The 13,419-nt window shown below is 45.7% G+C and overlaps 1 protein-coding gene across 1 annotated transcript; it reads right to left on the bottom strand.

Annotated features, from left to right (window-relative positions):
* Nucleotides 1–4,719: 4,719 nt before the first annotated feature.
* Nucleotides 4,720–10,521, bottom strand: SEC11C (SEC11 homolog C, signal peptidase complex subunit). Its single transcript, XM_063320637.1, has 6 exons — nucleotides 10,284–10,521; nucleotides 9,158–9,267; nucleotides 8,245–8,394; nucleotides 6,260–6,379; nucleotides 5,345–5,402; nucleotides 4,720–4,921 (listed from the first exon to the last, which is right to left on the bottom strand). The coding sequence occupies exons 1-6, from the start codon at nucleotides 10,323–10,325 to the stop codon at nucleotides 4,868–4,870; spliced, it is 534 nt and encodes a 177-aa protein (XP_063176707.1). The 5' UTR covers nucleotides 10,326–10,521; the 3' UTR covers nucleotides 4,720–4,867.
* Nucleotides 10,522–13,419: the final 2,898 nt, after the last annotated feature.

Genomic DNA, 13,419 nt, shown 5'->3' with positions numbered 1-13,419 from the left:
ACGAGGCAGCAGCACGACCAAGCCGTGGGTTCCGCCGCCAGCCGCGCGTGTGGGGAAGGGCGCGGGGAGCAGGTTGGGCAGGGGGCCCATGGCGAGGGGAAGGGCTCGTTGTCCCCGCACGGTCCCAGCCCTTTCAGCAGGGTTTCCCCAGGAGCTGGGGCTGGGATAGTGCAGCCACCAGCAGGTGACTCATCTGCCCATTTGTCAGTTTGCAACTAAATCTATGGAAAATAACCACTGCGGAAATTTAAAACTGCAAGTTTTATTTCCCAAATGTCAACTTTTTTCCACATATAGCTGCTGCTGCTGCGCTTATAAACACCGTATATTTTGGAGAAAAGAGAGCTGAGAACCTGCACGCCACAAGTCCAGACAGCAGACAGACAGCAAGACAAGTGCAGGTGGCAGAAAGGACATGAGCAAATCACAAGGCTACCGGGTGGTCCCAGACCCCCGTCACAAGAAGTGAAGCGGGAAAATGGCGCTGCATCCAGCAGCTGGCGGGGAGGTCACTGTCCCTTGGAAGCAGGGAGCTACCGTGGCCAGCCACGAGCCCCTGGGCCACCATCAGGTGCCCAACACAGCCCCGGGGGCAGAGTCACACAGTGCCTCCTTTCAGAGAACACAAATTCCAAACAGAACTCGGGCGGTGGTCACGTCAACGCCAGCTTTCAATACACCTACACACAGACACAGACTATATATAGCATTCGTATACATAGTCTCTGCTGAGAGCATATTCAAACCAAATGATAGGAGGCAGAGCGGTTCTGTACACAAAAGCAGTGCACTGGAGCATAAACGATGACAGAAGAGAGGGAATATACTTATTTAAGCCAAGCTGTGTAGCAGAGAAACATAACGAATTTTCGTCATGTGGGTGGCTTACGTTTTGTTTGCTTTTGACCCCCAAGTTGTTCAAAGAAGCACAGAGAAAAATCCACGCACACAGAGGGAAATGTCCTTTTCCATCACCGTTACTCGCTCTCTTGAGTAAACATAGAGAGAAGCGACTCGCTAAGCAAGGCTTAAACTGGAGGTCTAAAACTCCGTCACCGCCACCTCAGGCACCCAAGGCCTGAGAAGCCGAGGGGAGCGAACAAAGCCAACCTCCAAGCCCTTTCCCTCGAGCACACCCCCGTCCATGGCCGCGGGGACCAGCCTGCGGGGCCCGGCCATGCCCGCAGCCCCCTCCGCACCCCGCACGGCTCCGGGTGCAGGGGGGTGGTTTTCAGCCGGGCCGTGGAAAGGCAGCCTACCAGAAAGAAAAAACAAGCGGCTTCCATCAAAGTCTGAGCTTCTCCTCCCAATTACTAGTTAAAAACATACTGCTTGTGCCTGGAGCATCTTCATCTTTCTCAAAAAAAAATTAAAAAAAAAATTGTCCAGAGGCCTCGTTAGGATGGAGGCATTTGCTTTAAAATGCTCTTTTCTTTTCCCCAGTGACACAATGCACAGTACTTCACACCAACAGCCAAGCCAGCCGGTCGTCCCGGGGGGTATCGATGTCTCAGCAGCGCGTGAGCCGAGGTGAACCCGTCACCGCAGCTCCCCGGATCAATGGAGCGCTCCGCCGCCAGCTAACGAGTCAGTACCTCTGCCAATTACACCCTTCATCTGCCCTGGCTTCAAAGGGAAGCTGCAGCTCAGAAGTGGAGCAGGTAACTGAAGAAAGAAGTTGTGTTTGTAGAAAAGGGAAAGCACCTCGGATGCATCAAATACATAGGATCTTAACTCACTTCTTTTTATTCGTCAGCCCCATCTATAACCTAAGGAAACACGTGCACAAGCACAGCCTGTCCCTCACCTCTGAAGCGTGCACGTAAAGCTCTGCTTGAAGCACAAGGAGCAGCAATACACATAAATTTAATTTGGGGCTGGCTTGTGCCCTCACCGCAAATTATTTTGGAGGTGATAAACAGATACATGGGATAGAACAGAAGCCCATCCAGATGGAAGGGCTGTACAAGGATCATCTAGTCCATCCTGACCACTTCAGGGCTGACCAAAACTTAAAGCGTGTTATTAAGGGCATTGTCCAAATGCCGCTTCAACACTGCCAGGCATGGGGCATGGGCTGCCTCCCCAGGAAGCCTGTTCCAGGGTTTGACCACCCTCTCAGTTAAAGAAATGCTTCCTTATGTCCAGTCTGAGCCCCCCTGGTGCAGCTTTGAACCGTTCCAAGTTGTCCTGTCCCTGGGTCCCAGGGAGAAGAGCTCAGCACCTCCCTCTCCACGTCCTCTCCTCAGGAAGCTGCAGAGAGCCATGAGGTGGTCCCTCAGATGCCTCCTCTCCAAACCAGACAAACCCAGAGTCCTCCGCCGCTCCTCACAGGACGCACCTTCCAGCCCCTCCACAGCCTGGTTGTCCTCCTCTGGACATGTTCAAATACTTCCATATCCTTCTTAAATTTCAATCATGAACTTACATGCTATAGTTGGGAAAATGTAACAGTTCCCAAAGGCTAAACCCGTTCCTCCTCCTCTGCCTCCATCACGCTCCTTATTTCCCCTCACCTCACGTGCTTTGCTGAGCTGCTCAACTCACACAGCCGGCAGAAAACTAACAGCTTCTTCCCTGCTTCACAACTTGTGTTTTAGAAACAATTATGAGATTCCTAAATCTGAAAAAAAAAAAGAAAAAAAGGAGTCTTTTATCCCACATAAGAGTAGCTGTACCATGTTTTAGTCATTTCACTGTGTTTTTAGCCAGTTTTAGCATTCAACCACCCGCACAGTAAAAATTACTTTTTTTTTAAACGTTCAGACAGAATTGTCTCTTGCCGTGTCACAGGCATCACCGAGGAGAGTCCAGCTCCGTCTTCTTCACACCCTTCCCAGGCAGGCGGGAACGCGTCATGTTTATATAAGATTTATCATTACAGCATCTGGTCCTACGGGCTGAAAAAACCCCTCTTCTTTATCACAAAAGAGAAAGTAGATTATTTATACCGTTGAACAAGTTATTGTACGTGGCTGACCAAAGCTGTCTTGGTGGCTGCAATCGGCAGATCTCGAGGCAGCAGAAGACAGACGGGGCCCCGCCGCCATCCTGCGTTTGGCTGACAGCACACACACGGCCACGGCCACAACCACCTCTCGCCCCTCCGCAAGTCCATGCTGCAGGCTGGGATTTATCAAGGAGAGTTAACACAAGACGTCGGGCATCGCACCCAAGAAATACAACCTTTTTTTTTTTTTTTCCTCTGAGTATGAACCCGCGTATTTAGACGCTGTGTCATTTTACTAATCCGCATTTCCTCAACGCAAGAAGAAATTCCCATAATAACGTGTCAAATTTGTCATTTGGGTTATGTCCAAAACCCCCCTCTCAAAGTCGGAGCTGACTGTGGCAGCACTGGGGGAGGCGGATAGGAATAAACTGATTTCGGCAATATTGGGGGGAAAAAAATAATGAAAGAAAAATCTTGCTACACATAAACTGTCTCTAAAAATTAAATTATTTTTTCTTAACTGTGGTGATACGCTTCTGGGAAGACTGCATTAAGGATACCTACATTATTCTGACATGCCATTTATTATACTCAATTTTATTTCTGCACAATTTGACACAAAATAGGTCATTTTTATAATGCGGTTTGTCATGAAAACTGCTTAGTAGGACACAAAAGAAATAATATTACTTGGAAAAATTCAGCAGTTGTCTGCCTTTCAGCACCAGCAGTTACAACAGAAGAGGTGCCATTATTGGATAATAGTATATTTTTGTAGAGGTACGGGATTATAGAAGAAACAAAACTCCGTAGGAAAAAAGCATCATGCTGTTCCTTCTCAAAGCTACAAAACCAAAGCAAGCGAGGAAAACAAGTTCGGCTTTGTTGAAGCAGCAACACTGACATTTGAAGCCGAGAAAAATCCAGAATTTCATGTAAGACGGTTATCAGGTAAGTTTTAAAATGAAAAAATCAATTTTATAGTTTAACACTAGTTTAACGCCATTTAACAGTTCAACACTATCCAGGCATCATACGAGAGCAGAGAACAATACATTCTCAAAACTGGAACGTGAATTAGGTCTTATTGGTAACGTTACTTAAGGACACTACTGGGCTATTAATTCAGGAATTTACAAGTGTTAATAAAGCCCCACAAAATCTTGTTGTTAGGTTTGTTTTATAGCTAGGGAGGTAAAGGCAGGATGTTTTACAGCCTGAACTCTAGGAACACACACAGTCCCTAGAAGTCAGGCCTCTAAAAACCAGGCCATTAGGTTTTTTGTCCCTAAACCACAAAGGAGGTGGGAAATTCACGGAAAAAGCTCCAAGTTTCCATTTCTCAGTTCTTAATCAGAATGAAAGACCCTTTCTTGCCTATTTTTGTCAGACCGCATCTAGACAACTTTTCTTTAGGTACGAGTCTGACTAAACCCCTACAACTCACTACCTGTTCCAACCCAGCTGCTGTGTCCTACAAACACTGATAAAAACACTTTGTATGGTCGTGACAAGAGAGGGCGCTGACAGAGATTAAAAATAATCAAGCAAAAAAAAACAAGACAAAAAAAAAAAGTGAGCAACAGGAGGGAGCAAGTGGGTTGAGATGCAGCAGCGCGCCGGGAGAACGGCACAGCGAGCGAGGGAGGGCCAGGAGCTGCTCCAGCACACGGCAGTCAGCGTCCTGCAAGCGACCGGCGGACTGAAGGCAGCATCTATTTAAGACAGTAAACACGCCACTGTATAAATAACCGACAGCCAAAAGCTTTACTCATTAGTTGTACAGTTTATTTAGACAAGACAGAAGCTTGTACAGTTTTGTAACTGTTTACAGAAATGAAAACATCTGAAATATATTAGGTTTTTTTCCGCCCCGTATATTTAATTCTTGGAAAAGTGTCTTTTTTTTTTTTTTTAGGATTCGCGTTTCAGCAGTACATATGCTCCCATTACTGCCAGAAGAGCGTACTGCAAAAGAAAACAGAGAATGAAGTCCGATTAGAATTTATCTCCGTACAAGCTCTAAAAATCGCAAATGGTTCAGCTGTGCCCTCTCCAACATTACACCTTCTAGATAAGTACACAATTACAGAGTTGTGTTCCTACGGAATTACAGGAATTTTAATGCGATCAGATTCATTATAAATAGGCATCACAACTACATGCACTTCACTTAACAACATTCCGATAAATTAAACGTTTTCAAATGATACTAAGTTCTACTGGATAACACACAAGCTAAAATAAGCAAGAAAACAGCTCGTTTCAGATTAGGTACAAAACTACAGAAATAAATTTATTAACGTGTATTCTTACATGCAAGGCTCTTACTACCTTTATTTGCTATTTTATAGTTTTAAATCTAAGTATTCAAAATGCCTCCATACATACCTTAAATTTTGGATAGTCATTCATTATTATCGTGACCATACCAACGTAAGGCAAAAATCTGTAATTGACAAGAGAGACCAATGTAAAATTAACCATCAGATATTACACAGAAATGTTTCAGTGTTACTCTGTCTTCAGGATTTTGGATAACAGATTTCAGAGGAAAAAAACAATCAGACAGACAGCAAGAGCTTTAAAGACAATACATACTTGATGAAAATTTGGGAGCAAGATCGCTCAGATTTCCCTCTCCTTCCATGCTTCATCTTGCTGCGTATCATTTATAGCATTAAAAATATCCATGGATCCAGAAATGGCGAGTAAATATCATCGTAATGAGGGGTACGCACAAAAGCCTAACGCCCCACAACACAGCAGAATCAGCTTTTTAGGGTCTCCTGTTGTTCTGCAGCTATGAGAGCCACATAACCTAACACAGAAAGGGTTTAAAACTAACACAGAAGGTATTTTAAAGGAGCATTTAACCTAGCCGGCAGCACCAAAGGTTTAGAGGGGCACTTGTTCTGTTCCTTGTTATTTAACCTGGTGGCAGGGACAGAATCTAAACAACGAAGCAAGTAAGTATTCTTGCAGAAGAGCACTTTGTACTGTTAGGCAAGTTAACCTTATCGCTATGACAACTTACGGAACTCTTAAACAAGGTTAATTTTGTATTTACTGTTGAATTATTTGTTAAAGGTGCCATTTTTTCAGAAAATTCATTTCCACTCTCCACATCAGTGAAAGGACTACAGAAAACAACTTTTCCAGGTAAAGTATGTTTTTTATTAACATTTTATTTAAGAAATTCAAAAATTACCATACCAGATCTCATTTGTACCAACAGGAAAACTCATCCAAATTCTAAATTTTCTATTTCAGTTACGAAGAACACAGACATTTTGCATTACTTACCCTCTGGCTCTTCCAACAACATCCTTCTTCTCTAACCAGTTCTGACCTTCTTTGTACAAGCCTCTATCATCAACTTCATTATTATCCCCTTTCGTCAGAAATTTGATGTTCCCGTTTTCTCTAGAAGGCAATGAGATGATGAACTAAATAACACTTAATTTTAAAACCTCAATTAACATCTACTGAGCACAATGAAGATGGAAAGTGCTACGAGATTAGATAAGAATGTTTACTTCCAGTCCTGCTTATTTAACAAACACCATCAAATCATTAACATTACAGACTGTACTGACAGCGTCAGTAGATCTTTAACAAGAAATGTTTTTTTAAAACACTCCTAGATTGTCATTTGATGTAATCAATTACACAACGAACATCCAGAGCCGGCACTAAACTTCCTCAACAAAAGCAGTATGTGAGCAAAAGCAGTATCTGGGAAAAAAACGCAACCCTCTGCACTGTCAACAAAACAGAAATTTAACTGAAATACTGAATAATACCCTAGTAAGAGGGTGGGGTTTTTTGTTTGTTTTTTTAATTGTGGAATAAGAGCCTGTGAAGCCATCATGCATTAGAGAATTAATTTAACTGAATTTGAATCACTAATTTCAGATGAGGTAGACCCTAAAAATCTTCCCTTAGGAAAGACGGTCGTATAATACTGCAATGCTTTAGGCAATTTTCTTCTAAGTTCTACACACTTGTTTAACTCTTAGTAATCATATTTACATCAAAATAAAGCTTTGTCCTCCTTTTGACGGAAATAAATATTGAAGAGCCTCTAAAGTAGCTGCAAATCTGCATCAAATTCAGTATTTTGTCACTAACGCTGCAATGCAGTTTTAGGTCACTCATTGTTAAACAATATGGCAAGTTCCAGGCAAAACCTCACTTACATTTGATATTTATTAACGTGGCAAATAAAAAAATACATGTAACCACATAACCTTTCCCTACTGTTTCAAATGAACAAAGCATCTTGCACTACATTTTGAACATGATATAATTTAACCCCTGCTGATAAAAAAACCTGCCACATTTCGCTCCCTTTCAAGCATTCGGCATACGTGCAGGTGATACATGCAAGACTTCGGTTCAACGCTCCCATTTAAATAAAGTTATTTAGAGTCCTCAAAATCGTTTTGCTTGAGAAGCTGCTACTTGCAAGCAATGACATCGAGAAACAAGGAGTTTTTATGAAGACAAATTAGGTACAAAAAAAAAGCAGAGGTAGTTCTTTGGTATACATATTAGTTCCAAAAAAAACTTTGAACAGATACTAGTCAAAAGATAAACACCTTCAGTTCACGGCCAGGACTTCTGAGGAGCAAATATGTCAATGCTTGCCACCTCCGGGTCAGCTTTTCGCTGTGCGGAATTAAGAGACAGAATCGCCTCTTTCAGAAGGAACCGTTTATCGTACCAGGCACACGCAACAAAGGCAAAAGCAGGTGATCTACCTGTTGCTTTTCAGCATGAATTGCTGGCATTTGACTAACAGACACAAAAAGAATAAGAATCTCTTCTTTCACTCCGAGTCAAATCTCTTTTCCGGCAAACTTCATTTAGCAAAGATCACCTACTTGTCAGACTGCACCTATAGCTCTGATCCTGAATCTCCGCCTTCTCTCAGAGATTCGCTTCTAGAAGTAGCTATTTCTCATAACCAAAATCCCAATTCAACACAAGTCAGGACAGAAGCGGACTCTGCTCCCACACATATCGCCACCACTGGCAAAAACAACGCGTGCAGCTGGTGTTACCGGACTCCTCTTTGGCACAGGTTTACCTACTTCAAACCGAGGGACAGGAGTCGGAGCCTCAAGAACCGGGGACAAAAGCGGATTGCACCCTAGAGATAAGTTTTATCTTACAGCATATTCTCACTCGCTTTTTTCACAAAATGCTACCTAATTAAAACATAAGTGAAAGTCACAGTGAAGGAAACTATGTTTAGAAACAAGGAAAATGCCAAGTTGCATTACTTTTCATGTATTTTGATTACTCTGTGAACTATTGGAATGTCTCTGCCTTCAACTTTAAAAACAACTATTTCACCAGCTCTGATTGGGTCATCGTGGAAATTTGTTAAGAACAACAGGTCTCCCCTGTGAAAAGCTGGTTCCATGCTGCCACTACAAACAAAAATAAAGAGAGAGTTTATTAGCGTTATGGTAAATGAAAGAACCACCGTGAAAACAAAGGACATTTAATGCTTAGAGATAAACTCACAATTTTAACCGAAATCTGTAGCTTCACCCATTCAGTAACACTACACAGACATTTAACACAACCCAAACCTCAGCAAGTCCCGAGCTGAGCCAGCCTACAGAAGGCTTCCTTACTGCCTCGGTGCAAGAAAGAAATAAGCAGATAATTTACTGATAAAAGGAGTTTTACCGTAATACAGTTTTAAAATAAATACACATATGGTAAAAAAAAAAAAGAAATTAACAAATAGACCAGAAACTGTTCAGTGGCTTCTGGAAGCGCAACACTCATTTTCTTCAGGAGAGCACAGAAACTTCATAGGATTACACACATTTCTATGAAAGCAGAATTAATTTTTTGGAATCATAACACCTATAGAGGGATTACTGTCCCTAGGTAGCAATATGTATATGCTCAAGTAGTTTATCCGTTAATTAAACGAACAAACCTAGATGTTCAAAGGTTTCACATATCTATTGCTTCCACAAACTTCAACGGAAACTAGACTGCCCTTACAAAAGCAGCCTTTGCTAAGTGTCTGAAAACAGAGTTAGTAGAAAATAAGTGTCTGAGTACTTCTTAAAGTAGGTGAGACTTCAGCTCCAAATCTTTCCAAGCGGGAAGGGGAGGAGACGAAGGACAAAACAGTATTTGGACTTTAACAAAAAAGCCTTTACATCGACTTACCTCAGCACCACAACAATAGGGCTTTCACTTCCAGTAATGACGATCAGCCCTTTCCATATCATGAGGGCAGAAGACACTATCATTGCAAAATTTAAGACTTGGTAATACAGCTATATGAAACAAGAAAATTGTTTTTAAAAGTTACTGTGTTGTATTTAGAAGCACAACGTAGGATTTCAACCCATATGCACCGCTGAATCACAATCCAGGCACGTGGGCTTTCAGGCTAAAATCACATTCCAACAGAAGCCCTACCGGCAACCCAACCACCCAAACCACACCGCAGCACGCAGCGAAATCCTGTAAGATAGTATTTTTGCTTAAAAAGAGGAGCTGTTGGGGTAGAAGAGAAACAACAAAGGATAATTTCCAGCTATTGTCAGGCAGAAATTTCTCATGTGGAAAATCTTTCATTGACTTGACTAACTTTCTGCCCCCAAATTCGACTGCTTTGCCAGCCATTACAGCAGTGGATACCTTTTCTTTACGCTACCTCCTTTTTTTTTTTCTTGCCAGCATATGAAGATTCTCTGGTGGAAAACAGCCTGGCCTATCTCCACTTACCATCTGTCCCACTGATGTAAGAGACAGAACCAGAGACTTCCAGGACATCATTCGAGTTTGAAAATATATATGCTGGGATTTCCAGGTGCGTGACCCACTTAACAGCGTAGGCCAAGCTTCAGTATTTGCTCTGAAGTTTGGGGTTTTTTTTAAAACATGGTCGATAGCTATTAAAAACAACCCACCACAAGGAACTGTCAGAGCCTGGAGATCAGGTTTGTCACCAGCCTTACAGTCTCCCTTCCAGCCCGTTATTCGCGCAGACACACAGTAACGATAAAGCCCAGACACCCGTTCTGAGCTACGAGAGTCCAAAACCACCCGTTTGCTTCCGCGCGCTCCAGAGCGAAGCCGATCACTGACACTAACGTCAAAACGCGGTTTCCCTGCGTTAAGCCCCAGGCCCGGGCCGGGGCACGGCCCAGCCGGTGGCGGAGCGGCCTCACCGGCAGCAGGCACGGACAGCCCGGCCGGCCCCGGCGGGCCGCAGGCTCCGGATCCCCGGGGGCCTCCGCGCCCCAGCCCGGGCCCCGGCCCGCACGCCCCGGGGACCCCCCGCTACCTGCCGCTTGTTCATGCGCCGCAAGTCCCCGAAGAGGTCCATGGCCGCCCGCGGGGACGGCCCGCGCCGCCCGGCGGCTCCTCAGCGGGTGGCGGCGGAGGCCGTTGGCAGCCCGAGCCCCAGCGCCGAACGCGACCCGCGACTGCCGCCGGCCCGGGGAGGGGGCACCGCTCTGCTCCCCGGGAGTTGTAGTGTCCTGCCGCCGCCGCCCCGCCGGCCTCTGCGGCCAACAGGACTACAACTCCCAGCATGCTCTGCGACAGCGGGCCCTGAGGGCGAGGCCCCTCGCCTGCTGCCCCCGGAGGTGCCTGACCAGTTTGCTCTCCGAGGGGGCTCCCGGTGGGCGCCGAGACCTCACAATCGAGCGGATCGAACCAGACGCGCCTGCGGAGACGCAGAACTGGCGGCGTCGGCCTCCTCAGCCGCCATCGCTTTGGGCCAGGCGACCGCCGGCCACCTCTCCCCGCCGCCGGTCTGCGTGTGCGCGGCCCATTGGCGGGCGGGGGGGCGGGGCCAGCGGGAGGGGCGGGGCCACGGCAGAGTCGACGGGCGAGGGAGGTGGCCGCGGCCCGCCGCGGGCGGGCGCCGTGACCGGGAGCGGGGCGGGAGGCGGACGTGGGGGAGAAGAGCCCCCGAGGGCAACCTCAGAGATGGCCGGAAGGTCTCTGAATTAGCTTTGTGTAATTAAGATTTTTTTTTTTTAATTAAAAAGGTGTGGAACGAAGTTCTTTAAGATCTGAAATGCCGGACAGATTCATGCACAGAAAAAGGTTTTCTGCGACTCCCCTGAAGTGGGTTTTTTATACCGTGCAATACATAGATATCCTTTTTTTTTTTTTTAATGAGAAATAAAGATTAAAAACAGTGATCGGGACAAAGTGACGGGGAAGTACAAGCGATAGGAGGGAGACTAACAAACCCATCCCCCGTGGGTGGCTGTTACCCACAAAATCTGGAGCCGCGTATTGTTTTCCGTGCCTTTTTTTTTTTTTTTTTTTCTGGGACATACTGAGCCCTTTTGCAGAGTTTACTGATGCTCGTGTGTTGTCGCTACACGCGTTCCGTGATGACAGTTCAGAGCCCAGGCCTGTTGACGAGCCCGTGAACCTTCTCGGTGCCGGCTGAATCCTGCGTTTCGGCCTCCGGCTGCTCTGCGAGCGCGTTCCCCACGCGTCCGGTATTCTCACAGCTGGGAAACGACGATCACAAAGCTACTAATTAAAATATACAACACAAGAGCTACCTGTCATCTAATTACATTTCTCTCCCAGGAAACTGTGCCTTTCAAGCAAAAAAAAAAGGCCAAACTCTCATTTACACCAGAAATAATTGTACCTGGAGTAAATCTGAGCCCCTCGTTGAATGTACCACTAATTCACACGAGGGTGGCAGAACTGAGTTCAGACCAGTAACCCACCAGCAATTATAAACAATCTGACAGTTAAATCTTTGTTAAATTTACTTTGACGTTGGAATGAAATCTTCATGTTACTTCTTGTGGCTGTAAGTGTACGTTTCTATGAAAATAATTCATGGTACTAACGTTGCGGGGTTTCGCTCGGGGAGGCTGAGGACGCTCCGGTGGCCCCGGCTGTCCCCGCGCACCCATCTCGCCGAGCTCAGGAGCCGCAAAACCAACGGCTGACGATAAAGGGAAGAATTTGCATCCCGGACCGGAGTTGTGATGCTGCAACGCATGGAATGAAGGCGGGCGGCTGTGACGGGAGAATGATCTCCGAGTGTTCTTTGTAGGTTAGTGCTTTAGTTCTCAAAACAGGCAGAAAAGTATTCTCGCCTGCCTGTTGTGAAGTAGGAATACAGTAATTCTGGAGCCGCCAGACAGGCCATTTAGCAGGGAAATGGCAGCGCCCAAGAGAAAGTGAACGGCACAGACCGGGTGGTGTTAGAGCAGCTCCTCGCAGTCATTCCTGGTGGAGGGAACTAGAAGTGGAAGTTCGGACGATAAAATCTAATTTTGTAACAAGTAGAGCTGGCGTGCAGAGAGTTAGAAACACAAGAAGGCAGCGTTGTGATGAGACCGGGCAGGATCGAAGCTGCTTAGTTTTTTGTTCACCGAGATGCTGCGTTCTGTTGTCCAAGGTACAAACCCACACTTAATTCTGAGACGGCGGTGTCTTTGCCAGTATCTTTGCCTGTCAATTTGCTATCAATTAGGGTTCCAAAGCTTGGAAAACACTTTTGTTCACCCATTGTTCATGGTGAGTCAGAGGAAACACACTGGCAACATGCTTTTGTTCCTTCTCCACAGACGCTAGGAATCACCCACTCTTCTGTTGGGGGCTTTGTTATTTTACCATCTGGATGATTTAGATTATTAAAGGTTACATGTATTTTGAAATCTTCCCATACTCTGGATGTTTGACTTCAATATTTGTACAGCAGATCTTTTGGAACTCTGCAGCTAGAAAATTATGCTGATGTTTTAGTACGCAGGAAAATGTAGCTCTTGACATTCTGGCTGGTTTGCCAGACCTTTGCAAACATCCAGGCGCCAGTGCTACCTGTAAGTATAATATTTGAATTACAGCTCTTTGTTTTCAAAGAGATTGGTCATGGGCAAATAACGAGCACCTTGCACCTGAGCTGAAAAATGCAGGTTAATGGGCAAAGCCATAGAAGTCCATTTGCAGCCGCTCGGAGTAAAGCACAGAAGAAATGCAATAACAGTGAGCACTCTTTTCTCCCAAATACATCTGGAACTATTCTGCTTCCCGCTTCTGTCGCTCCACGGGCTGTTAGAGCAGCCAGGGCTGTCCGAAGGCAGCAGGCTGCCGTTTACACCAATGCCACGCTCTCTCGGGGATAATTTTTGTACCTGGAGGACTTTGCTGCGCCCCAGTGCGGGTAAGTGGAAATCGGGCCCCTTTGCTCTGAAAGGAGCTTCTGCCGCATCGGCCAAGCGACGGCGCTGACGGGGAAAAGATGTGTCAGGGGAGGGATCTGTCTCAGAGGAGAGGAACCAAAGTATGAACGACAACAGCAACTTGGGCATTCACTAAAGACATCTCGTTTGAACCCGCTGTGTTGGAAGCAGCACTGGCCCACGTGCACGCAGCAGACAATTCTGTGCATCACCTTCTTGGCCAGCCCCAGTTTGATTTTCTTTTACCACGTC

The sequence above is a fragment of the Chroicocephalus ridibundus genome, chromosome Z, assembly GCF_963924245.1.
Source record: "Chroicocephalus ridibundus chromosome Z, bChrRid1.1, whole genome shotgun sequence".
In the NCBI taxonomy this organism is placed as follows: Eukaryota; Metazoa; Chordata; class Aves; order Charadriiformes; family Laridae; genus Chroicocephalus; species Chroicocephalus ridibundus.
This window is presented reverse-complemented; position numbering and strand designations above follow the sequence as displayed.